Below are 21,034 nucleotides of genomic sequence, written 5' to 3' on the forward strand. Positions count from 1 at the left end.
GCAAGGTACATCAACATCAAGCTTCTTCTGTTCGAAGCAGAGATTCAACCATCTTTTCTCCCCCTCTCGACTGGACCTAAGCTCATAGAGCAGTCTTTCTCTTTCTAGGTCAAACAAAAAACTTTTTAGCCGATGACGTCGATATCTCTTTGTTACCAAAAGTGTAAATTCGAAATACATGGTTAGCGTACTTTTCTTTCTCCAGAATATTCTACTAAAAAGCGTGATATAAATTCTCGTAAAAGGTATGTTGGAAAACCAAATGTAGGTCATGCAGTTATCTAGGACTACAAGTAAATGTAGATGTTATCACTTAAGTCAAACACTTGTGCAATATGTATACTTCACACAACAAAAGGACCATTTTACTTTCTATCGCTACTATTTGTAATGGTAATAGGACCGAGTGGAGTCCAACTCGGTCGGTAATCATACAAGCGATTGACAAAATGTCGATAAGATTACAGACAGAATTTGACGAAAAGAAGTCCTGTTACCAATTAATTACAGGTTTCCGATTACAGCTGACTGTTTGATTACACTGTCCTCTTACAACTGTACAGAATGATTTTTGAAAAACGAGGCTGCAAATGCACCAATAATATTTGAGGAATTTTTAATGGTTTTTTATTAAACCAAATACTAACAGATACGTCGTACCTAATTTTAGTCCGGAACTTTAGCTTGGCTTTACAATTTCAAGACGCGAAAAGAGAAAGCTGTTTTTGTTATACTAGTTGAAACCGTTTTAGGTTTTTTTAGTTGTCTTACCAATTTGCAATTTCTAATCATTTTCCTCGCCTGAAGGCTCGAAACGAATTAAAATTTTGGCAAGTCGTGGGTGAAATTACCTACTTACCTCACTCTCAATTATTTGATTACGATTACTTAAGCATAAGATTATACCTTTTAGCAGCGTTTGAAAAGGCATTTGGGTTCTTGACTACTCCTATATGAGAAGCATCCTTACTGTTTGGATTCAAATCTATACTGATCTTCTCTTAAGATCGGTAAATAGGGTCAGCGTGATGGTGCTAACTAACAGGCAATACTTCACACTCATAAAATCGTTCAGAATTTGTTTCTCATCGTTCAAGGTTGCCCCTTGTGATGATTGGTCCATGCGTAATGTCATCTTTCCAAATGACCCTATTGCTAGGATTAACCTTTTAACTCCCAAGATCTCTTAAGTAATTCTCCTTACTGTCTGCCATACAACTGTTATGATGTTAATATGGAGAATTTGGTATTGAATCAACTAACAATTCCCGAATTAATATTTTTCTTTATTCTCATTACTTGTATGCTTAATATTGTATTGATAATGTAAGGAGAATTTCTTTCTTGGTCACTCATGGGAGGTAAAGGGTTAAACAACACTTGCTCAAACGGTTCGTAACATAGGCTACTTAAACAAGAAAACCGAATTTCATTCCTTTAACTTAAAAGTTGATGGTATTTGATCGAGTTTTAGTTCAATCCATTATCAGAGGTATAACGTGTGAAATCCGTCTGCGGGAAAAAATCATTACTATCTCAAATTGTTTGGGCTTTTTTTTGTCTTTTTAGTCGTAGATAAGGGCCTCCTTTAATTTCGGGCCAAATTATACTTTTAGTGACTGCTATCAGTGAACCGGAATGCCAATCATACAGAGTTTAATTCTAATTCCGTCATCACTATATTTTATTACACGTATTTTTTCATTTCAGAGTAATTTGATAGTCACCTGACCATGACCAGCCGTACTATAACAACATGCATTGTCCTGGTTGTTTCCATCGTTGTAAGAGCCACCCCCACCCCCACAGGAATTATAGTTACCATTTCCACTGCTTCCCCCAGAGTACCCTCCTCCTCCTCCTCCTCCTCCCCTCGATCCATAAGCTCCACCTCCTCCACCAAACCCACCAACAACATTGTGATATACTGCTCTTCCACCCTTCCCTCCCTGTAGAAATCCCTTACCACCTTCTCCGCTGTTTCCCTTGGTCCCATTGAAATCCTTTCCACTTCTTCCACTGGAGTAAAACCCGCCACCACCACCACCTGAGGAAAAAACAAACAAAACAAAACAAAAACAAATGATGAGTAAGGTCTTAGTCTTTTCTTTCTTTTTTTTGTTTTGTTTTGTTTTTTGTTTTAATCCCGAATGTACCCATATCAGCGTGGTCAAACCTTTGTAGGATATATTTCTATTGAGGCACCATCCGTTACTGCACTTACATCTGTCTATATTATCCCTAAATATATAAACTGGTTCCCTTTTCCCTGGCCGTTTCCCTTGGTCCCATTGAAATCCTTTCCACTTCTTCCAGTGGAGTAAAACCCACCACCACCCCCTGAGAAAATAACAAACAGAAACCATTGATGATTAAGGTCGTAGACTTTCCTTTTTTTGAATCCCTAATGTACCTATATCAACGTGGTCATACCTGTGTATGATGTATTTCTATTGAGCGGCCATCCGTTAGGTTTAATATTTTTACATGTGTCTATATTATCCCTATATGCATAAACTGGTGCTTTTCCTAGGTAGTCTCAGTGTTTATTGTTGTTTTTTTTGGGAGGGACTAGGGCCGATTATTTAAATTTGAAGCATACATTAACAAATTCATTAATGAGGAGCTGAGAGGTAAGGGATCATCACAGTATTATCTTACCTGAATAATAATCATCAGCAATTTGAGCACCATGCCCATTGCTCCCCCCTGACCATGATTTGTATCCAGGATTCCCCGTTGTATTTGTACTGGCGTCGCATCCTTTATGCCTTGACAAAACATGTTCTGTGCCTCCTCCGCCTCCAGCTATTATCAAAGGTGAGTCGGCTCCTCTCACTACAAATGTACCTCCACCACCGCCAGAAGTATAACTCCTCTTGTTTATTCCTCCTTCTTGACCTACAAGTATTTGAATGACCTCACCCTTGTTTAAGCAGAATGTTCCAATCATTCTTGCTCCTCTTCCACGGTACTGAGAGCTGTTAATCCATTTATCGTATCCTCCTGCTGCTCCTATTGCTTCTATTCTGTAGTCACCAGTGTACGGCACAGTCCACTGTTGAATACCTCTGGACAATGTAACTTGTCCGTCATGATCCTGACCTGTGTAATGACTGCCCAGCGATGTTGGACCATATCTTCCGGTGGCATTGAGATTTGTTAAAACAGCTTTGAATGCTTTGAATGCTGAAGGGCAAGAAAGGTTCAACTCAACCTCTTTTCTTATCATAAGTTCTTTCGTTTATTAAAAAGCATAGTCAAGCTTTCTTATTACCTACTGTTTATTTTATTGGTTTGTCATCTTGATATGTCAAGTCACCATTCTATCAGTTTTAAAAGAGATAGTGAAAATATCGAGTGGAGTTTTGATTGGGTCTGTAAATACACGAACGATTAACAAAATCTGACAACGGTATAGCTGGAGTTTTCCTACGATAACTTTTCCGTCAGATATTTGTTTGTTTGTTTTTTTTTTACAACATAACACAATAAATACTGGGAACAATAGAAAAACAGCAAAGCTACCAAAAGCCAAACTGGATTTTGCGCGCCGTAGTTGTTATTTTTTGGGTGCCTCGATTTTTAATTCGTTACCTTTAGGTTTAAGGAACATAAATTCTGGAGTTTTCATTTAGGAAAGCCCTGGACGATTATTACTTGTAATTACCTTGTATTTTTTTTTAAATAGATTTTATCATATATATATATATGTATATATATAGCTCTTTGGCATACAAAGCTTTGCTTTCATGTCCAAATTGAGCACTCTACTAGGATGAGTCATTGCTGCTAGCATTATGCATGCTCACTAGTTTCTCTAGTTTGAGCACTCTGGCATGGCTTAGATGATCCCACATATGTGAGATCACTTGAGGTGGCTATATAGTCTTTCCTCCATCCTAGCATCAGCACTGCACTGATGAGGCCCAGAAGGCCGAAACAGTACTGTCTGCAGTTAGTTATATATATATATATATATATTTTAATTTCTTATTTCTGAGTTTTTAATTCTTAGTCAAAAGGACCTTGTTGATAACAGTACTTTTGTATTGAGGGGTTATACTGAATAAGTAATTCGATTACGATCATCATTATTATTATTCTCCGACTTTTTTTTTTGCTTCTATTTTTGTCTTTAACTGCTTTTACTCGCTCCGTTGTGACCTTTTGTTTTTGAGCGTGTTCTTGCCTTTTTTGGCCAAATTGAATGATGGTAGAATGAAAAAGGTTTGTAATCTAGGAATGCTACATTACTAAAAAAATATTGCAATGATCACTCTGAACTTAACCATGAAATTTCATCTTTCTCCCTTAGAACCTTCTTTACATCTATAACTGTAAGACTTCTCGATATTATAAACACGGCCTTGGCATGGCAGTTATGGGTATTGTTAGAGCACGAGATGACACGAAGTATCCCATAGGACACGAGTATCGAAATGGAACAAAAACCAAAAATGGGTACAAAGTGTTATACTTGCATCGTAACTGCTCGGAGGACATATGGAAATTTACGCTACGAAACTTAAACTGATATAAAGGACACATACATGAAATAGTAAATATGCTTGATGCAACGCATAGTGGTCCTCACCTTTTTCACAATGTTCTCCCTTGTAACCAGCCTGACACACACATTTGTATCCCTTGTCCGTAAATCCAACCATGCAAGTTGCATTGTTATGGCACATACTGAGGCGACACTTGTTCTGGTGAAAACATATTTTGCCTTAAGACATGGTTTGATGCTACTCTGGTTGAAAGATTTAATGAATGTAACCAAAAAGTTACAATTCATAGACGCAACGTTTCGAAACTCCTTTCTAGTGTCTTAATCAGAGGTGATGAGAGGTGATGAGGAAGACACTAAACAGGAATGTCGAAACGTTGGGTCTATTAAATGTAACTTCTCGGTTACATTCGTTAAATCTCTTAACCAGAGTAACACGAAACCATGTCTGATTGTGTACCTGATTGCCATGTGAACTTTGATATATATTTTGCCTTATTTTCATAAAATGATTAAGATGCTATACACGCTCGGATTGATAATAACTCTTTTGATATATTATGAGAACACAAAAAAGAGTACAAAAACTTGTACTTAAATGGTCTCAGATTCGACATAGAAAATTTTTTCTGGCGTTATAAAAAGATCTTACAACATCACAGAAATGTTATGTGGCACTCTGGATCCTAATCAATCAGATAGCGTTATTTAGTACCCTGTGGCTCAAATGGACTGATCGTATAACGTAATGTGGCTATATCGATTGGCAGGTGTGGAAGAATGCTCTTGTGGTGTAAGGGAATTGGAAAAGCTTTAAAAAGCAGCGAGTCTTAAGTACCAGATTCAAGTGGTGTCGTTGAATAAGCTTCACCTGACTATTTTCAAGGGTCCTTGCAAAGATTGAACCAGTGCAAGTAGATGGACATCACCATCATGGTTTCGCATCGTAAGGAGGAATCTTGAGCAAATCGTCTCATTGTCACGAATGCGACTGTGCATTTAATACAGATGATTATGATCATCATAATTGCGGAAGAAAGAAATGTTTCTCGTGTCATCGCCGTAATTGTCCTGGAAAACGTCAAAGTGACACTTCTTTTCAGATGTGCTGTGTATGTCTACGTTCGTTTTATGGAGAAGCTTATTATCGGTATCATTAGACTCGACCCAATCCTTGCGTGAATCTATTTGCAAAACGTACAAATAATTTTTCCGAATTCTTTAAGGAAGTCGAAAACAGCCACAAGAAAGAATCAAAATAGGGATGATCGAAGATCCATAGTCGCGAAATATCGATGAGGAGTGGCCAAATGCCAAGTCTGTGGGGAATATGTCAACCTAAGTGTTACATTAAACAGGCAAAAACGAAAAAAAGACGAGTACGACGTTATGTTGAAGATTGTAACATCATCCTATTCTCTTGTGTTGAAAGACCGCTAACGATGAGAAGGCGCAGGAGTTTTGCGTTGAAAATTGTTCCGAAGAATTTTGTTTTTGACCTCTTGAATGAAGTGGCCGTGAGCGAAAATGGATTGAATGGTCTGTCGAGGTATTGTTTCATAGTCTTAAAGGATACGATGGGATGTTTGTTTTGGAAGAACTTTTCGACAGCATCGTATGGTCGAGAATCAAGTCTGTGTGGGAACCAAACTCCTATCTGTGACATCAGGTCCTATCACGTTCGACTCGTTTTATTTCTTTCCCCTTCTTTGACTTCGTTTCCTAATTTTTCACTCATTTGTTTAACACAAGTAAAAATCAAAATTACGACGGACTCTTGCCGCCTGCGACACGTTTTATCATAACGGTATGCGTCACGACAATCGATGAGAATTTGAGACCTGGTTCCATGATAAAATTCGATGGGATGTGAACTCTCATATATTTTAAGAAATGGCAGATTATTGCATCTGTCAAGCTCTTGAAAGCCGGATATCAGAAATTCCGAAAACATTTACTCAAAAGGCCCAGTTTGATCCTATGGAACATTGTATCACTATTACCAGAGCTTGTAATATGCATTGGAGCAAACATCATCGTGGAACAACCTGGTGGTTGGCATGGGGTGCGCAATAATTAATCTACCAAAGCTTTGAAATGGTTAAAACGGATAGAACACATGCTGCGTTTGAATGACACCAAAGGAAGAGATGAAGATCGAGTTTCGCATGCTAGGAATCGAGGGGTACTTGCGATCGTGACACCTACGTGAGTCTATAACGTTGACGGACTCGATGCATACGAATTTTACGGATGGTTATGGTGCAGATGTCCTCGTTGTCATGCGATTTCTTCGGTACACCCTACTGTATTACGAGAGGAGTGTAGGAGACCATCTGTGAAGATAAGGCCTCGTTGAAACTGATGGGATACAAATTCATCGAGGAATGGGAAGATGACTGGCATTTTGAAGCCCTACATGATCTTCTGTTGGAGGGATTTTTTAAAGATCTAGTAGTGGTTAGGCCTTGAGTCCCCGTCATGCTTTTCATGGTGTAAGAATAGGAGCTGACTGTCTGTATCAAAAGACGGACGAGACAAAAGGGAGAAAGTTCATTACATCGATGTCACTTCCGAGTATCCTTTAGAGAACAAGTACAGACCTCTTTCCGTAGGAAATCCCCAAATTTTCACGATTTGACTCAAGACAATTCTTAACTTTTCAGATAGGCTAAGATCGACATTCCTCCTTCTGTCCGATTCTTTAATCCCGTCATATGATACCTGTGTCGTACCTGTATAGAACTTGATTAAAAGAAACCCATGCTACAACTCTGATATGTATCTTAACATACAAATGTAGAGCGTATTTTGACAGGCACGTGGTGCACGCCCAAGACTGCTAAAGTGGTAGAGAAAGGGAAGTGCAATTTGAAAATAGATGAAGTGTGGCATTCGCAGAAGATCAACGCGTCCAAGGATACAAATACTTGGTTAAAAATGAGGCAAGAAGCCAGTGGAGGACCATCTCACGTGCGAACAGAAAAAGAGTTGTAATAATACATTAATAGGACGAAGAGCACGAAAGAAACCAAGTAGCACCAAGACGTATTTCCATGAGTCCAGCTCAACGATCCCTGGCCAAATTTAATTCGTTCTGGGGGAAAATTCGGTGAAAAATTAAATAAACTCGCCGTGACTTCTGTGTCTTCACTTCATGAGTACTTGGACCATCTCGACGATCGTGCCATGTATCACGCCACAGATTCCGTGATCCAGACAAGTTGACATCGAATTAGAAAGTCATCTAAGAGAGACGAGAAGTGAATTGCTTAAGGTTTCATGACCTCCTCAGCGTAGTTCTGAAACATACGTAGTTCTGTACGACAGCTCCACCTCTTTGAAACTCTAGTTATGGAAGCTGTTGATCTTGTCTGCAAACAAATGGTTTTGTCCTTCCCTGATAAAGTTTATGTTTCAATTTTTCCATTTTCCTTTGAATGCGCGCAGATCGACATTTGTTCAGTTCTTCCTCCTCTTCTAGTTCTACACCTTCTTCTAGTTCTTCCCCTTCTTCTTATTATTCCTTTTCTTCTTCCTCTTCCTCAAGTTCATCATCTTCTTCTAGTTCTTCATCTTCTTCTAGTTCTTCCCCTTCTTCTAGTCTCTCCTCTTCTTTTCCTCTTCCTGTAGTTCTTCCTCTTCCTCTAGTTCTTTATCTTCTTCTGGTTCTTCCTCCTCTTCTAGTTCTTCATCTTTTTCTAGTTCTTCCTCTCCATCTAGTTTTTCAACTTCTTCTGGTTCTTCGTCTTCCTCTAGTTCTTCATCTTCTTCTACATTTTCCTCTTCTCCTAGTTCTTCATCTTCTTCTACTTCTTCATCTTCTGCTAATTATTCCTCTTCTTTTTCCTCTTATTTTAGTTCTTCATCTTCTAGTTCCTTCTCTTCTTCTAGTTCCTCATCTTCTAATTCTTCATTTCCTGCTAGTTCTTCCTTTTCCTCTAGCTCTGCCTCCTCTTTAAGTTCTTCTTCTAGTTCTTTATCTTCTTCTAGTTTTTCATCTTCTAGTTCCTCTTCTTCTAGTTCCCCCTCTTCTTCTGGTTCTTTATTTTCAAGTTCTTCCTCCTCTTCTAGTTCTTCATCTTCTTCTAGTTCTCTCTCTTCTTCTAGTTCTTCCTCTTCTCGCTCTTCTTATAGTTCTCCCATCTTCTTCTAGTTCTTGCTCTTCTTATAGTTCTTCCTCTTCTTTTAGTTCCTCCTCTTCCTTTAGTCCTTCATCTTCTAGTTTTTCTCTCCTCCTACTTCCTCCTCTTCCTCTAGTTTTTCATCTTCTTCTAGTTTTTATTCTCCTTCTAGTTGTTTATCTTCTTCTACTGTTTCCTCTTCAACTAGTTTTTCCTCTTCTTGTTCTTTTTCTTCTAGTTCTTCCTCTTCTTCTAGTTCTTCATCTTCTTCTAGTTCTTCCTGTTGTTCCTCTTCTTCATCTCCTTCACGTTCTTCATCTTCTTCTAGTTCATCCTCCTCTTCTAGTTCTTTATCTTTTAGTTCTTCATCTTCTTCTAGTTCTTTCTCCTCTTCCAGTTCTTCATCTTCTTCCAGTTCTTCATCTTCTTCAAGTTCTTCATCTTCTTCTAATTCTTCCTCATCTTCTAGTTCTTCCTCCTCTTCTACTTCTTCATCTTCTTCTAGTTCTTCCTCCTCTTCTTGTTCTCCCTCTTCTTCAAGTTCTTCATCTCCTTGTAGTTCTTCCTCTACTTCTAGTTCCACCCCTTCCTTAGTACTTCATCTTGTTCTACTTTTTCTCTTATCCTAGTTCCTCCTCCTCCTCTAGTTTTTCATCTTCTTCTAGTTCTTCCTCTTCTTCTAGTTATTTATCTTCTTTTGCTGTTTCCTCTTCTTCTAGTTTTTCCTCTTCTTGTTCCTCCTCTTTTAGTTCTTCATCGTCTAGTTCTTCCTCTTCTTCTAGTTTTTCATGTTCTTCAAGTTCTTCCTTCTCTTCTAGTTGTTCGTCGTCTTGTAGTACTTCCTCCTCCTCTAGTTATTCATCTTCTTAAAGTTCGTCATCTTCTTCTAGTTCCTCCTCCTATTCTAGTTCTTCTTCTTCTTCTAGTTCTTCCTCTTCTTCTAGTTCTTTATCTTCTTCAATTCTTCATCTTCTTCTAGTTCTTCATCTTCTTCTAGTTGTTCATCTTCTTCTAGTTCTTCCTCTCCTTCTAGTTCTGCCTCTACTTCTAGCTTTCCTCCTCTTCTGGTTCTTCTTCCTCTTTTAGTTCTTCCTCTTCTTCTAGTTCTTCATCTTCTAGTTCTTCCTCTTCTTCTAGTTCTTTATCTTTTTCAATTCTTCATCTTTTTCTAGTTCTTCATCTTCTTCTTGTTCTTCCTCTTCCTCTACTTCTTCCTCCTCTTCTAGTTCTGCCTCTACTTCTAGCTTTCCTTCTCTTCTGGTTCTTCTTCCTCTTCTAGTTCTTCCTCTTTTTCTACTTTTTCCTCTTTCTCTAGTTTTTCATCATCTTCTAGTTCTTCATCTACCTGTATTTCTTCATCATCTTTTAGTTTTTCATCTTCCTCTTTTTCTTCATCTTCTTCTAGTTCTTAATCTTCTAGTTCTTCATCTTCTTCCAGTTCTTCATCTTCTTCTAGTTCTTTATCTTCTTCAATACTTCATCTTCTGCTAGTTCCCCCCTCTTCTTCTCGTTCTCTCTCTTTTTTTAGTTCTTCCCCTTCTTCTAGTTCTTCTTCTACTTCTAGTTCTTCCTCTTCTTCTACTTTTTCCTCTTTCTCTAGTTTTTCATCATCTTCTAGTTCTTCATCTACCTGTATTTCTTCATCATCTTCTAGTTTTTCATCTTCCTCTTTTTCTTCATCTTCTTCTAGTTATTCCTCTTCTTCTTCCTCTTCTTTCCTTTTTTTATCTTTAAGTTCCTCCTGTTCTTGTAGTTCTTCATCTTCTTATTTTTCATATCCTGCTAGCTCTTCCTCTACCTCTAGCTCTTCCTCTTCTTCTAGTTCCTCTTCTTCTTCTAGTTCTTCATCTTCTAGTTTTTCATCTTCTAGTTCTTCCTCTTCTTCTAGTTCTCCCTCTTCTTCTGGTTCTTCATCTTCTAGTTCTTCATCTTCTTCAAAATCTTCATCTTCTTGTAGTTGTTTCTCATTTTCTAGTTCTTCCTCTTCTTCTAGTTCCTCCACTTCCTTAGTACTTCATCTTCCTCTAGTTTTTCTCTTCTCCTATTTCCTCCTCTTTCTCTAGTTTTCATCTTTGTCTAGTCTTTCTTCTTCTTCTTCTAATTCTTCATCTTCTTCTACTTCTTCCTCTTCTTCTTGTTCCTCTACTGTTTCCTCTTCTTCTAGTTTTTCCTCTTCTAGTTCTTCATCTTCTTCTAGTTCTTCATCATCGTCTAGTTCTTCATCTTCTTCTAGTTCTTCATCTTCTTCTAGTTCTTCATCTTCTTCTAGTTCTTCATCTTCTTCAAGTTCTGCCTCTTCTTCTAGTTCTTCCTCCTCTTCTAGTTCTTCCTCCTCTTCTAGTTCTTCCTCTTCTTCTAGTTCTTCATCTTCTTCTAGTTCTTCCTCTACTTCTAGCTCCTCCTCCTCTTCTAGTCTACCTCCTCTTGTAGTTTTTCCTCTTTTCTAGTTCTTCCTCCTCTTCTAGTTCTTCCTCCTCTTCTAGTTCTTCCTCCTCTTCTAGTTCTTCATCTTCTTCTAGTTCTTCATCTTCTTCTAGCTCCTCCTCCTCTTCTAGTTCTTCCTCCTCTTGTAGTTTTTCCTCTTTTCTAGTTCTTCCTCCTCTTCTAGTTCTTCCTCTTCTTCTAGTTCTTCATCTTCTTCTAGTTCTTCCTCTACTTCTAGCTCCTCCTCCTCTTCTAGTTCTTCCTCCTCTTCTAGTTCTTCCTCTTCTTCTAGTTCTTCATCTTCTTCTAGTTCTTCCTCTACTTCTAGCTCCTCCTCCTCTTCTAGTCTACCTCCTCTTGTAGTTTTTCCTCTTTTCTAGTTCTTCCTCTTCTTGTAATTCTTCATCTTCTTCTAGTTCTTCCTCCTCTTCTAGTTCTTCCTCCTCTTCTAGTTCTTCCTCTTCTTCTAGTTCTTCATCTTCTTCTAGTTCTTCCTCTACTTCTAGCTCCTCCTCCTCTTCTAGTCTACCTCCTCTTGTAGTTTTTCCTCTTTTCTAGTTCTTCCTCCTCTTCTAGTTCTTCCTCCTCTTCTAGTTCTTCATCTTCTTCTAGTTCTTCATCTTCTTCTAGCTCCTCCTCCTCTTCTAGTTCTTCCTCCTCTTGTAGTTTTTCCTCTTTTCTAGTTCTTCCTCCTCTTCTAGTTCTTCCTCCTCTTCTAGTTCTTCCTCTTCTTCTAGTTCTTCATCTTCTTCTAGTTCTTCCTCTACTTCTAGCTCCTCCTCCTCTTCTAGTCTACCTCCTCTTGTAGTTTTTCCTCTTTTCTAGTTCTTCCTCTTCTTGTAATTCTTCATCTTCTCGTATTTCAACTACGACTTTTTCACTCAAGGCGCCTACTTATCCAAACACTTAAAATTCATGTCTGTGGATAAAACTCGAATAAATTGGAATGTTTTGTTCAGAGCTATTAGATTATAGGAAACTTTACTTTCTCCATTGCAAAACAACAACATCATGGGCGATTTCCACCAGGAAGAGTGGGCGTCCCGCTTGTAACAAGGATCCCCTATCCAACCTTATTCCATACCATTTTGTTCCATTGTGCACATTAAGAAAATTCATGGAGAGAAAACAAACCATCAACGCAGAAAAAGTACTATTTCTTTTTAGCAGCTCTTATTCCAGCTCTCATATTCGGCGGAAAAAACAAAAAAGCAGCCGGACAATTGTCAAAAAAGCCCAAAAGGCTGCGTCACCAAATAGAAAAATATGTTATAGAAAAATCAATTAAAAGAGCGCAAAATAAGGATGTAAGGAAATCCCAGAGAAAATCATGAAATCAAATTGTTTTCTTTACTTCTAGTGACATCAGTTCCGCTAAAAATGTGCGAAGTCCTTATCGGCAGACTTTCTAGAGCCGCTAAAATGTAAGAATTGTGTGTAATTTGAAAATTATGGTATATGATTGGAAAACTTGCGTCACGTGGTACCAAATAACGGTAACTGATTGGTTAGAACCCAGAGTGCCGCATAACACAACCTATCCCAACTGCGAGGCTAAAAGAAACATTAATCAATTGATGCTTTTATATAACTAGGTTCTTTTAATTTTCCGCTTTGATTACCTCAAAAAAAGGTTCTAATTGCTAAGACCGATCAGATCATTTATAGCACGAGCCCGAAGAGCTTTTTGCAGGTGCATAGGAATCGCGGCACTCTATGTCGTCGATTCATTCGGGACACCATTTGCTAGTTTCCTCTCTACAAATTACTTCATTTGAACGATTTTTATTCTCAAGTTCCATTCGGAATAGACATTGCGATTCTGTGACTTTTTTGCGCGATTTACAAAAGAGGATTTAAAATTTGCAAACTCAAAAACCGAACTTTTTTTGCTTACCTCCATGCCCCTATACGTAAAGCCTTCTGTCGGTTTTAGATCATTTGGGTGTTGAACGTGGTCTGAGTCACTTATCTGACACAAAACTTTATCTTTATCTTCTGGTCCCATGTTGATTGATTTACATCTGTCTTCCATCATACACCTATTCTTGCAGTTACTCTGCATATACATTCCGACAGGTAATGAAATATTTTTTAAAATATGGTTGACCAATGCATATCCATCCTCTTTTTCCATAAAATTGACTCGCCGACAGCTATCTATAAATAAGACAGTAGTGGATCATAAGTGTGCAAAACGGCTCTCTGAAAGATGCCAATAGAGTAGACTTTAACTGAAAAAACCTGAATAGATTCAAAGAAAATCGAGCAATCTTGGAGATTTGAGAATTTCTATGGACATCAACTAAATGGGCTGAAAATTCAGTCGATTGGATTCTAGAATCTATCTACCAAACGTTCGGAGTGTGCATCGCTTTTCGATAGTCTTTGGTTGGGATATCGCCGTTCTATTGAATAGTTTTTTCAATTTTGGCACTCAGAGAATGTTACAGAACCTCACCCGACTTAGAGAACTACTTAGAGGCAATGTTATATATAATGTATAAATGGGGGGGTAAGTTTCTAAAGAAATTGTGATGCTGCGTCTGCGGGAGAGCATAGGAAAGTCATTGTGTTTTATCAACTGAGTTTAAAATGTAAATTTGCCATTGTAAAGGGTTCGTCGCAGGTGTCTTCTCGGAATCGGTCACCAAGTCGTTTTCTTTGGCAACCCCTACTACCTTTACTCAAACGCGACAAAACAAAATCGGCAACGGAACGAAACAGAAGTTCAATACAAAGTAGTTATAAACCCGGAACTTTCAAACGCGCGTACACACGATGCAAAACTTGTTCTTTCATTCATAACGTCCAGAAATATCAGAACCCAAGCAATTCCTTTACCGATCAGTTCACGTGCACCTCCGCCAATTTCATCTGTTACCTAACATGCACTTACTGCCAAACGTTGTGCATTGGTGAAACAGGAATATGAAGTTTGACAGTAGATAATATTTTGGTTGTTGCCACGCTCCGGGACATTACGAGAGTGATATTTCGAATTCTGTTCGCCTAACTTACTTTGATGCGTTAATATCTAACAAACATTCTGGTCAATTATCAGGAACATCCAAAAATCTACACACCCAATCAATTTGTTTCAATAGAAATAACACGCAAGAAGCAAACCTCGAGTTTTTGGCTTCCATAGTTAGTCATAGTTTTTGCATCTTGTTTAGACGCGTGCCAATGCAATCATGCCACCGCCAATTAAATATCAGACCCCTTTGAAAGTCTTGTGACAAAGAACTCCTTTGAGATTCTCGAGAAAGATCATTTCGCTAAACAGGGAAAACGAAATTAGAATGTCGTAAGGGAAATCCAAAAATTTACCGGCAGAAACAGAACGAAAAGAGGACAAAGCAGGCTAAGGAAAAAAAGAAAACTTCGGTTTTTTCGATTTCTCGGCGACTATTCTCTTTTTGGCCGCGTCATAAAGACTCTTATGTTTTACTCCATCGACTCACAGACTCCTTACTCGCGGTAAATCATTAATAACCGCGATTTAATTGGGTGCGTCTAAGTTTTCGCCGCCAAAGAGGCAAAGTTGTTGCTTAGGAATAGAACATTTTCATTTTATTTACCTTTTATCAAAACGAGAGCGGAAAAACGAGTTCTTATACTCTCATAATGATGAAAGATAAAGAGTCGAGTGAAAAAGGATAAAGACCTCATTGACCGGTTTTTCTTATTGATCATAAACAATTGAAGCGTTTTAGCCCCAGCATTTATCTGAATTCCAAAAACACCTATCTTGCATTTCTTTTAACAGATACCTTCGTCTGTTCCTTAGAAGATGATTTGAACGAATAGTCTACCATTTCAAGATTGAGGTGAAGTCAAACACTCGTGAAACACCTGCATTTGAAATATTCGACAACATGCAGTGTGTTTCTCAGAGTTTGAATACCTTTTGGGTACACAAGCATCACGACTCATTTTACAAATAAAATGGCTTTAGAACCATCCAAAAATAAGAAAGAAAATTATGGAGAGACAAAAACCCTTTATTTTTTTTTAATAACATTCCACTTATCGATATTTTTCCACACGTTACACTGGTCTCACGGTGTCTTATTCCTTCTGATGAATCATTAGTAATTTATTAGTGTTACTCGGCAAACTCTCGATCAGTTAGATCATTGTTACCAACCAGCAAAAAAGTGTTTCTTTTTTCATCGAATTGTAGCTTTTAGTTCGCTTTTATTGCTTGTTTAATGATGGAATTGATCTGAATAAATTCTCATCAAAATTTAGAATTTAGGAAAACCTTACGGTTTACGTTCCGGTCACGACTGAGTTTGTTGCAACTCGTCTAAAACTTGTTTAGCTCCCTCTTAAATCGTGGTTACCGTTTTTTTATGAACTTCAGTAAGCTATACTTGTAAAAAAATGTCATATTTCGTTGTGCTCAAGTTTCTTAGAAATGGTCACAGCAGTTTTTAATTCAGAACCTTATCACCCTATACGATGGAATAAGCTATTCAAATCATTATGCATTATTTTTTGGCCCTATCGCCAACTCGACTTAGCTTCCTTTAATTCCGGATTTTTCTGACTTCAAGAGTAAATTTTAATCAAACCTAGACAAAGCAATGTTTAAGTTAACTCACCTTGGTTCGCAACTGTCACGTTGTAGAACCAGCCTCCGAACAAGAAGAGGAAAGATCTGAAAGAAAAAACTGGGCAGCAACGGCACTCCATCTTAAGAGTCTTGTCAGGAAATATTTTCATCACTATTAGATGAATGCAGCAGCCATCAGTTGCCCATCTCTCGCACTGTCAGGGTATTAAAACGCAATGCGCCGAAGTTTTATCCTTATTGCTATTCATTATTAATCAAAGGGCGGCGACACAAGTTTCTTATTTAAATATCTCCTCCAACGTCCTTTGTGCAAAAAATTTGCTTATTAGTAAGTACCTTACTTATATTTATAAGTATTTGCCTGAAACAATCATCAAAATAAAACAAGAGAACGAAGAAAAAAAGGAAGATACTCGGAAAATTGTGTCGTTCTCATTTTGTTTTTAGATATTATTATCACTGCTATTATCTTTAGATAGCTTCCCTGGGAATAACTAATTCAGAACTAAATTTCAGAAATGTAAGTCTTTTGTATTCTGCATTGGAGTGAAAACAATTCTACAGTTTCATTAATTCACTGAATAATGATATTAACTATGAAAAAAAATGTTTTGTGTTTTCCCATTCATTTGGCATATAGGGCAAACACCGTCATTTCAGAATAATTACACAGCTATAAAATAGATAGCTCTGGAAGGTCACGAAATGTGAACTGATTGGCCAAATCTTGTCCTTTGGGAACTTTTCCCACATTTTCAGTTGCCAAAGAGGAAAATAAAAGTAATCAAAAGAAATCATGAAAAACCCTATAAATTTTGGCGCACAAAACAATAGTAAGTCTGTTTATACGACAGGTGTAAATAATCATTTGAAAAATAACTATCATGTCAATAGACGGTATACCGAGCTTTTAGAATATCTGTCGTGAACACTATCTTAAAAAGTGCCAACGAATTCGTTAAATACTTTATTCCTTCTTGCAAAATTTCCGTGGGCCTGTTGCTGTCGCCATTATTTATTTTCATTCCGCGAAGATTGCGCAAGTTTGAGAGTTTCCGTTTTAATTCAGTAGGTTGTTCATAAGCGAGTAACTTTGCAACCTTATCGAGGAGGCAAACTTAACAAACGTTATGGAAAAAACAAAGAAATATTGAATTCTGTTTTGAATGTAGTTTTCATTACAGGAACAAAGAACCCACTACCCGAATTGCCCTGCTCGCAACGCGTGGTTTCGTAGCTCAGTTGGTGATGGCTCCTAGCAAGCAGCTAGAAGGCACGAATTCATCAGAGGCCTGAACGTTTTAGAGGTTTCTTCTCTACAACTACTTAAATTTGAGTTAAACCTGCGTGTTTTCTGCGCTTGAATGTCAGCTTTCCCTTTGAAATAAGAGCGCTTCAGTAGTTGTGACGCCTCAATAGACAGAGCTAAACAAAAGCATAAAGAATAACTCGCCTGGAATTCATTTGTTTGATAAACAAAGGTATTAAAAAAGAATTGTAATTATAGAGCCGAGTTTCAATAGTGACAATGGAAGGACTATGAACAGTATGTACGTGGAGACTGTGACTAGTGACTACGGGGAGACTATGACTAGTGACTATGGAGAGAGTGAAAATATTAGGATGCCCCACAAGTTGTCTGTTTTCAGGAATATTTCATAGCTGCAGGTTTTCATTTGAAGGGAATATAAAGCGATAGCGCAGTTTTGTTATTTATCTAGGAGTATTTAATTCTATGACGTGTCACAACCTACTCCAAAGGATTATTATGTCAAATATTTAACCCCTCAATTTCGACAAAAACTGGAACTTTTACTCATATTTTGTACACATAATTTGTTCCCTTCATTCCCACTCCATTCCAACAGTTTTCGGAAAGTCCGTACTTATTGTACGTGTTTTCGGCGTCCAGTCCACTCCAACATTCTCCGTAATACTGAATTCCAAATACGCGAAGGCCACGGTCCTTGGCGATCTCTGCGCATGCTCGAACGATTTTCGTCATGTCAGTCCAATCGATGTTACCCCGGAAGTTTTTTAGTAGCAACGGGAGAGCGCGGTGAGTATTGTCTTTAAAACAACCAAGTGAATTGTACTCAACTGAAAAGAAAATCGTTCCAAATTAAAAGGATTATTAAAATGTAATTCATTTGTGACTTCCTACTGATAAATCTTTAATTAACAAATCTTGAAAGTCGTGAATGACGCATGCTCTTTTTTTCAAAGTTTGACCCAGGGCACACACTGTCACAAGTGGTAGAGTTGATCGGCAGTAGCGCAACACAAACAAACATCCAGTTTTGGACATCAGAACCACCACGTCTTACTACATGGGTCCAAGATAATCATTAGGGTAAAACCTTGTACATTTCCTAGCCTTCTCATGGCAGAAATCACCAGAAATCTTTAGCGTCGTAAATCGATCATATTTCGTTTCCCAAACCAGTCCTTATAACGTATTAAGTCAAAGGTTCCTCACGCAACCCAACACCGCGTAACATAATGCGCGACGCTTTCATGAATAAATACATACCTGTCCGGGAATTAATCTTTCGTCTTTCTCGAGACGTAGGCTTGGGACGCCTATGCTGAAACTCCCTAATTGCGAACGCAATAAAAACCCCAAGAAACCTCACCCAAGCACCCCGGGTTGTAAGACTGTATGCAAACGCGTTTTATTTTTCGGCCACTGCTAGCGGATTACCTCACCTACCTGGGGTCCCCCATCTCCACATAAACAGGCCTTAGCCTTCAAATAACATATTAATCAATCCACTACACAACGGATACCAACCACGAATATTGGAGGTGGGAAAAAGCAACAAATAAAATAATGATAATTATAATAATAATGATAAGAATGAAGCGGATGACGAGATATGTCAAAGTAAAAGATTCACACTCAGCTTCTGGTCACCTTTTTTTCCACATTGTTTTCCCTTAAAACCAACTTGACACAAGCAAATGTATCTCTCATCTGTAAACCCATTTAGACAGGTTGCATTAGGAAGACAAGGGCTGCTTGAACATGGATTCTGCAAGGATAAATTTACCTTTAGTAGGATTTATTGTAATAAAAACTCAGTATAACCATACCAAGGAAAATTGGAAAATGAATCTATCGTATTGTGTTCTATCCAAATATCGATACCTTTGAAGCCCAATACTGGTATCCTTCTTGGGGTTTAAGGTCTGCAGGATGTTGAATGTGATCAGAATCACTCAGTTGACAGACCCTGAATCCATTCTTGCTGGGTGGGCCAACGTTGACGGACACACAGGTATTTTCCATGAGACACCTATTTTTGCAGTCGCTATAGGGCTTAATTCCCATGGATAAATATATTTGTTTGAAAACGTGCTGTTGCAGAGCATGTCCTTCAATTGGCTTCTCAAACATGAGACTTCGACTGAGAATACCTGCAACTGATTAAGTAGAGATATGATGACAAGCATGTTGGACCTTTTTTGCTTCAAATAGTACAACAAACTCTTCCACATTTCTGTTTAATGTTAAATCAGCGATGGTCTAATGGCAGGTTAGTCGTTAATTTTGCACAAATGAGAAATCTTCTTAAAAGAGAAAGTGCCGGCTAAAATATTGCTCAGCTCAAACATATCACTTGCTCGAGCCGTCCAGGAGATTATTGGCCCTCAGTTGTTTCTGTACGGACCCAGCGCTGTGACATTAGGCCAATATTCCCCAGTACGGCACCCTCGCTCGGTTGGTAAGAAGTCAGTATTCAAGGCTTTTGAATGACATTTCATCCTACGAGATTTCGTAAGCAAAGCTATATATCTCGCAAAGTTGAAACAAAATTACGATAGAATTTTACACAATACGGCTATATTTTTTAACTGGATAATTCTGAGGAAGAAAGAGACTGAAGGAGTCAAAGGTACGAGGAAGTCTGTACGGTAATGTTATTTCGAAACGGTACGAATTTACTTCTCGAAGTGTTTCTCTATGTAATTAAACAGTTCTGTATAAATTGTCGCGTTTCCTTTAAATCGATCACATCATACAAAAATTGTGACAAAAAAATCAGCTTTTACTCGGAGTGTTTTAAGACTGAAATTTATCATTTCTACACGTTTTGGAAGAGCGTTGGATTTTAAACAGTGCTGTATGAAAACTTCGTTTTTCTCTCATTACTAATTAAAGCTTCCTTCATTATTTGGAAAGAAGATATTTTGTGGAATACAAACATATTCTTGCGATAAGATACAGCTTATTCAGTGGTATGACAACGAAGATGGAAAAAAAAAGTGAAAGGGGAGTTAAAGGAACAACAAATAAACGTCTTTCCCCAAAAGAGCGTGCGCTAGGGTCCTCAATCTCCCCTCCCTCCTCTTCTTCCTTTTTGATTGGAGCTATGTGAACTGAGCCATGTTCACAAAATATTTAAAAAGCTGGAAAAACAAAGTGAAATGAAGCTAAGAGACGTAGAAGTGTGGCGTATCTTAAATGTTTACCGCAAGTTGGGAAAATATATCGCAAAGTTGATATAAAAGAAAAATTCCACCACCGGAAAAAAAGGAACCATTTACACCGAAAAAGAAACACATGAATTTTGTCGAATTAAAGTTACGAAATAAGAAGAAGAATATTAAATTAAAATACCATACTTACTCGATTTCCAAGTTGAGAATTAAAGTCAATAGCAAAATTAAGGTTAAATAGGAAGAGTCGATGAGGAAAATGAAAATTTCATCCTTAATAGGTAAAGGAGACTTTCTTAATAAGAATTTAATTTGACTTTTTTCAGGCAGTTAATAAATCGCATATAAGATTAAAGTTGCATTAACATTGAGGAGAGGAGTGAATTAAATTCTTTACCTTGGTTTCCTTCTGTAAAGCAGAGAAGCCATCCTCCCCACAGAAAAAAATTGAAAAACGAAGACAAAAGTAAAGAACAGTGCTCTTCCATCCTCAACATAACATTAGGACATGACTCGCAAATCTCACTTTTGTAGGGACAAGCGAAAGTCTAGCACTGCTTAAGCGTCTACAAAATCTTCGACAGATGCATCGCTGACAAACGGCATCAATTATTGATAACTATCACTGCGATACACAGATGACATACACGCCGTCTCATTGTTAGGCCATTATTCCCTCCACTCAGGAGATGAGAATAGATTCGACTTGACTTTCTAAGCCCTTGGCGGCCAGCTGAGATTTGATGAGTTTTCGAGCCCCACTTATTGAAACACACTTATAACTTGAATATACCGAATCACGGCGATCAGTGACAGCGGAAACTGTGACATGAGACTTTCATCCTGATAAAACAGATCGATGTGAATTTTGTTAAAAACGAAACGCTAAGACATCCATTTGCGTCGGCATACTTCAATTTGACAACTCATAAACATAATATTTCA

At 37.9% G+C, this 21,034-nt stretch overlaps 2 protein-coding genes across 2 annotated transcripts; both read right to left on the minus strand.

The window, feature by feature from the left end:
- Positions 1 to 1,559: 1,559 nt before the first annotated feature.
- LOC113664681 (uncharacterized) lies at positions 1,560 to 15,933 on the minus strand. The gene is made up of 5 exons (XM_089207991.1): positions 15,675 to 15,933; positions 12,959 to 13,221; positions 4,598 to 4,712; positions 2,662 to 3,180; positions 1,560 to 2,047 (listed from the first exon to the last, which is right to left on the minus strand). Exons 1-5 carry the CDS (start codon positions 15,793 to 15,795, stop codon positions 1,707 to 1,709), a joined length of 1,359 nt encoding a protein of 452 aa, XP_089064117.1. The 5' UTR covers positions 15,796 to 15,933; the 3' UTR covers positions 1,560 to 1,706.
- A 1,417-nt stretch (positions 15,934 to 17,350) lies between these two features.
- LOC149051838 (uncharacterized) lies at positions 17,351 to 20,671 on the minus strand. Its single transcript, XM_089207276.1, has 4 exons — positions 20,487 to 20,671; positions 18,798 to 19,072; positions 18,564 to 18,681; positions 17,351 to 17,746 (listed from the first exon to the last, which is right to left on the minus strand). Exons 1-4 carry the CDS (start codon positions 20,584 to 20,586, stop codon positions 17,463 to 17,465), a joined length of 777 nt encoding a protein of 258 aa, XP_089063402.1. The 5' UTR covers positions 20,587 to 20,671; the 3' UTR covers positions 17,351 to 17,462.
- Between the last annotated feature and the right edge of the window lie 363 nt (positions 20,672 to 21,034).

Source organism: Pocillopora damicornis, chromosome 1 (genome assembly GCF_964200805.1).
Source record: "Pocillopora damicornis chromosome 1, jaPocDami1.2, whole genome shotgun sequence".
NCBI classification, from domain to species: domain Eukaryota; kingdom Metazoa; phylum Cnidaria; class Anthozoa; order Scleractinia; family Pocilloporidae; genus Pocillopora; species Pocillopora damicornis.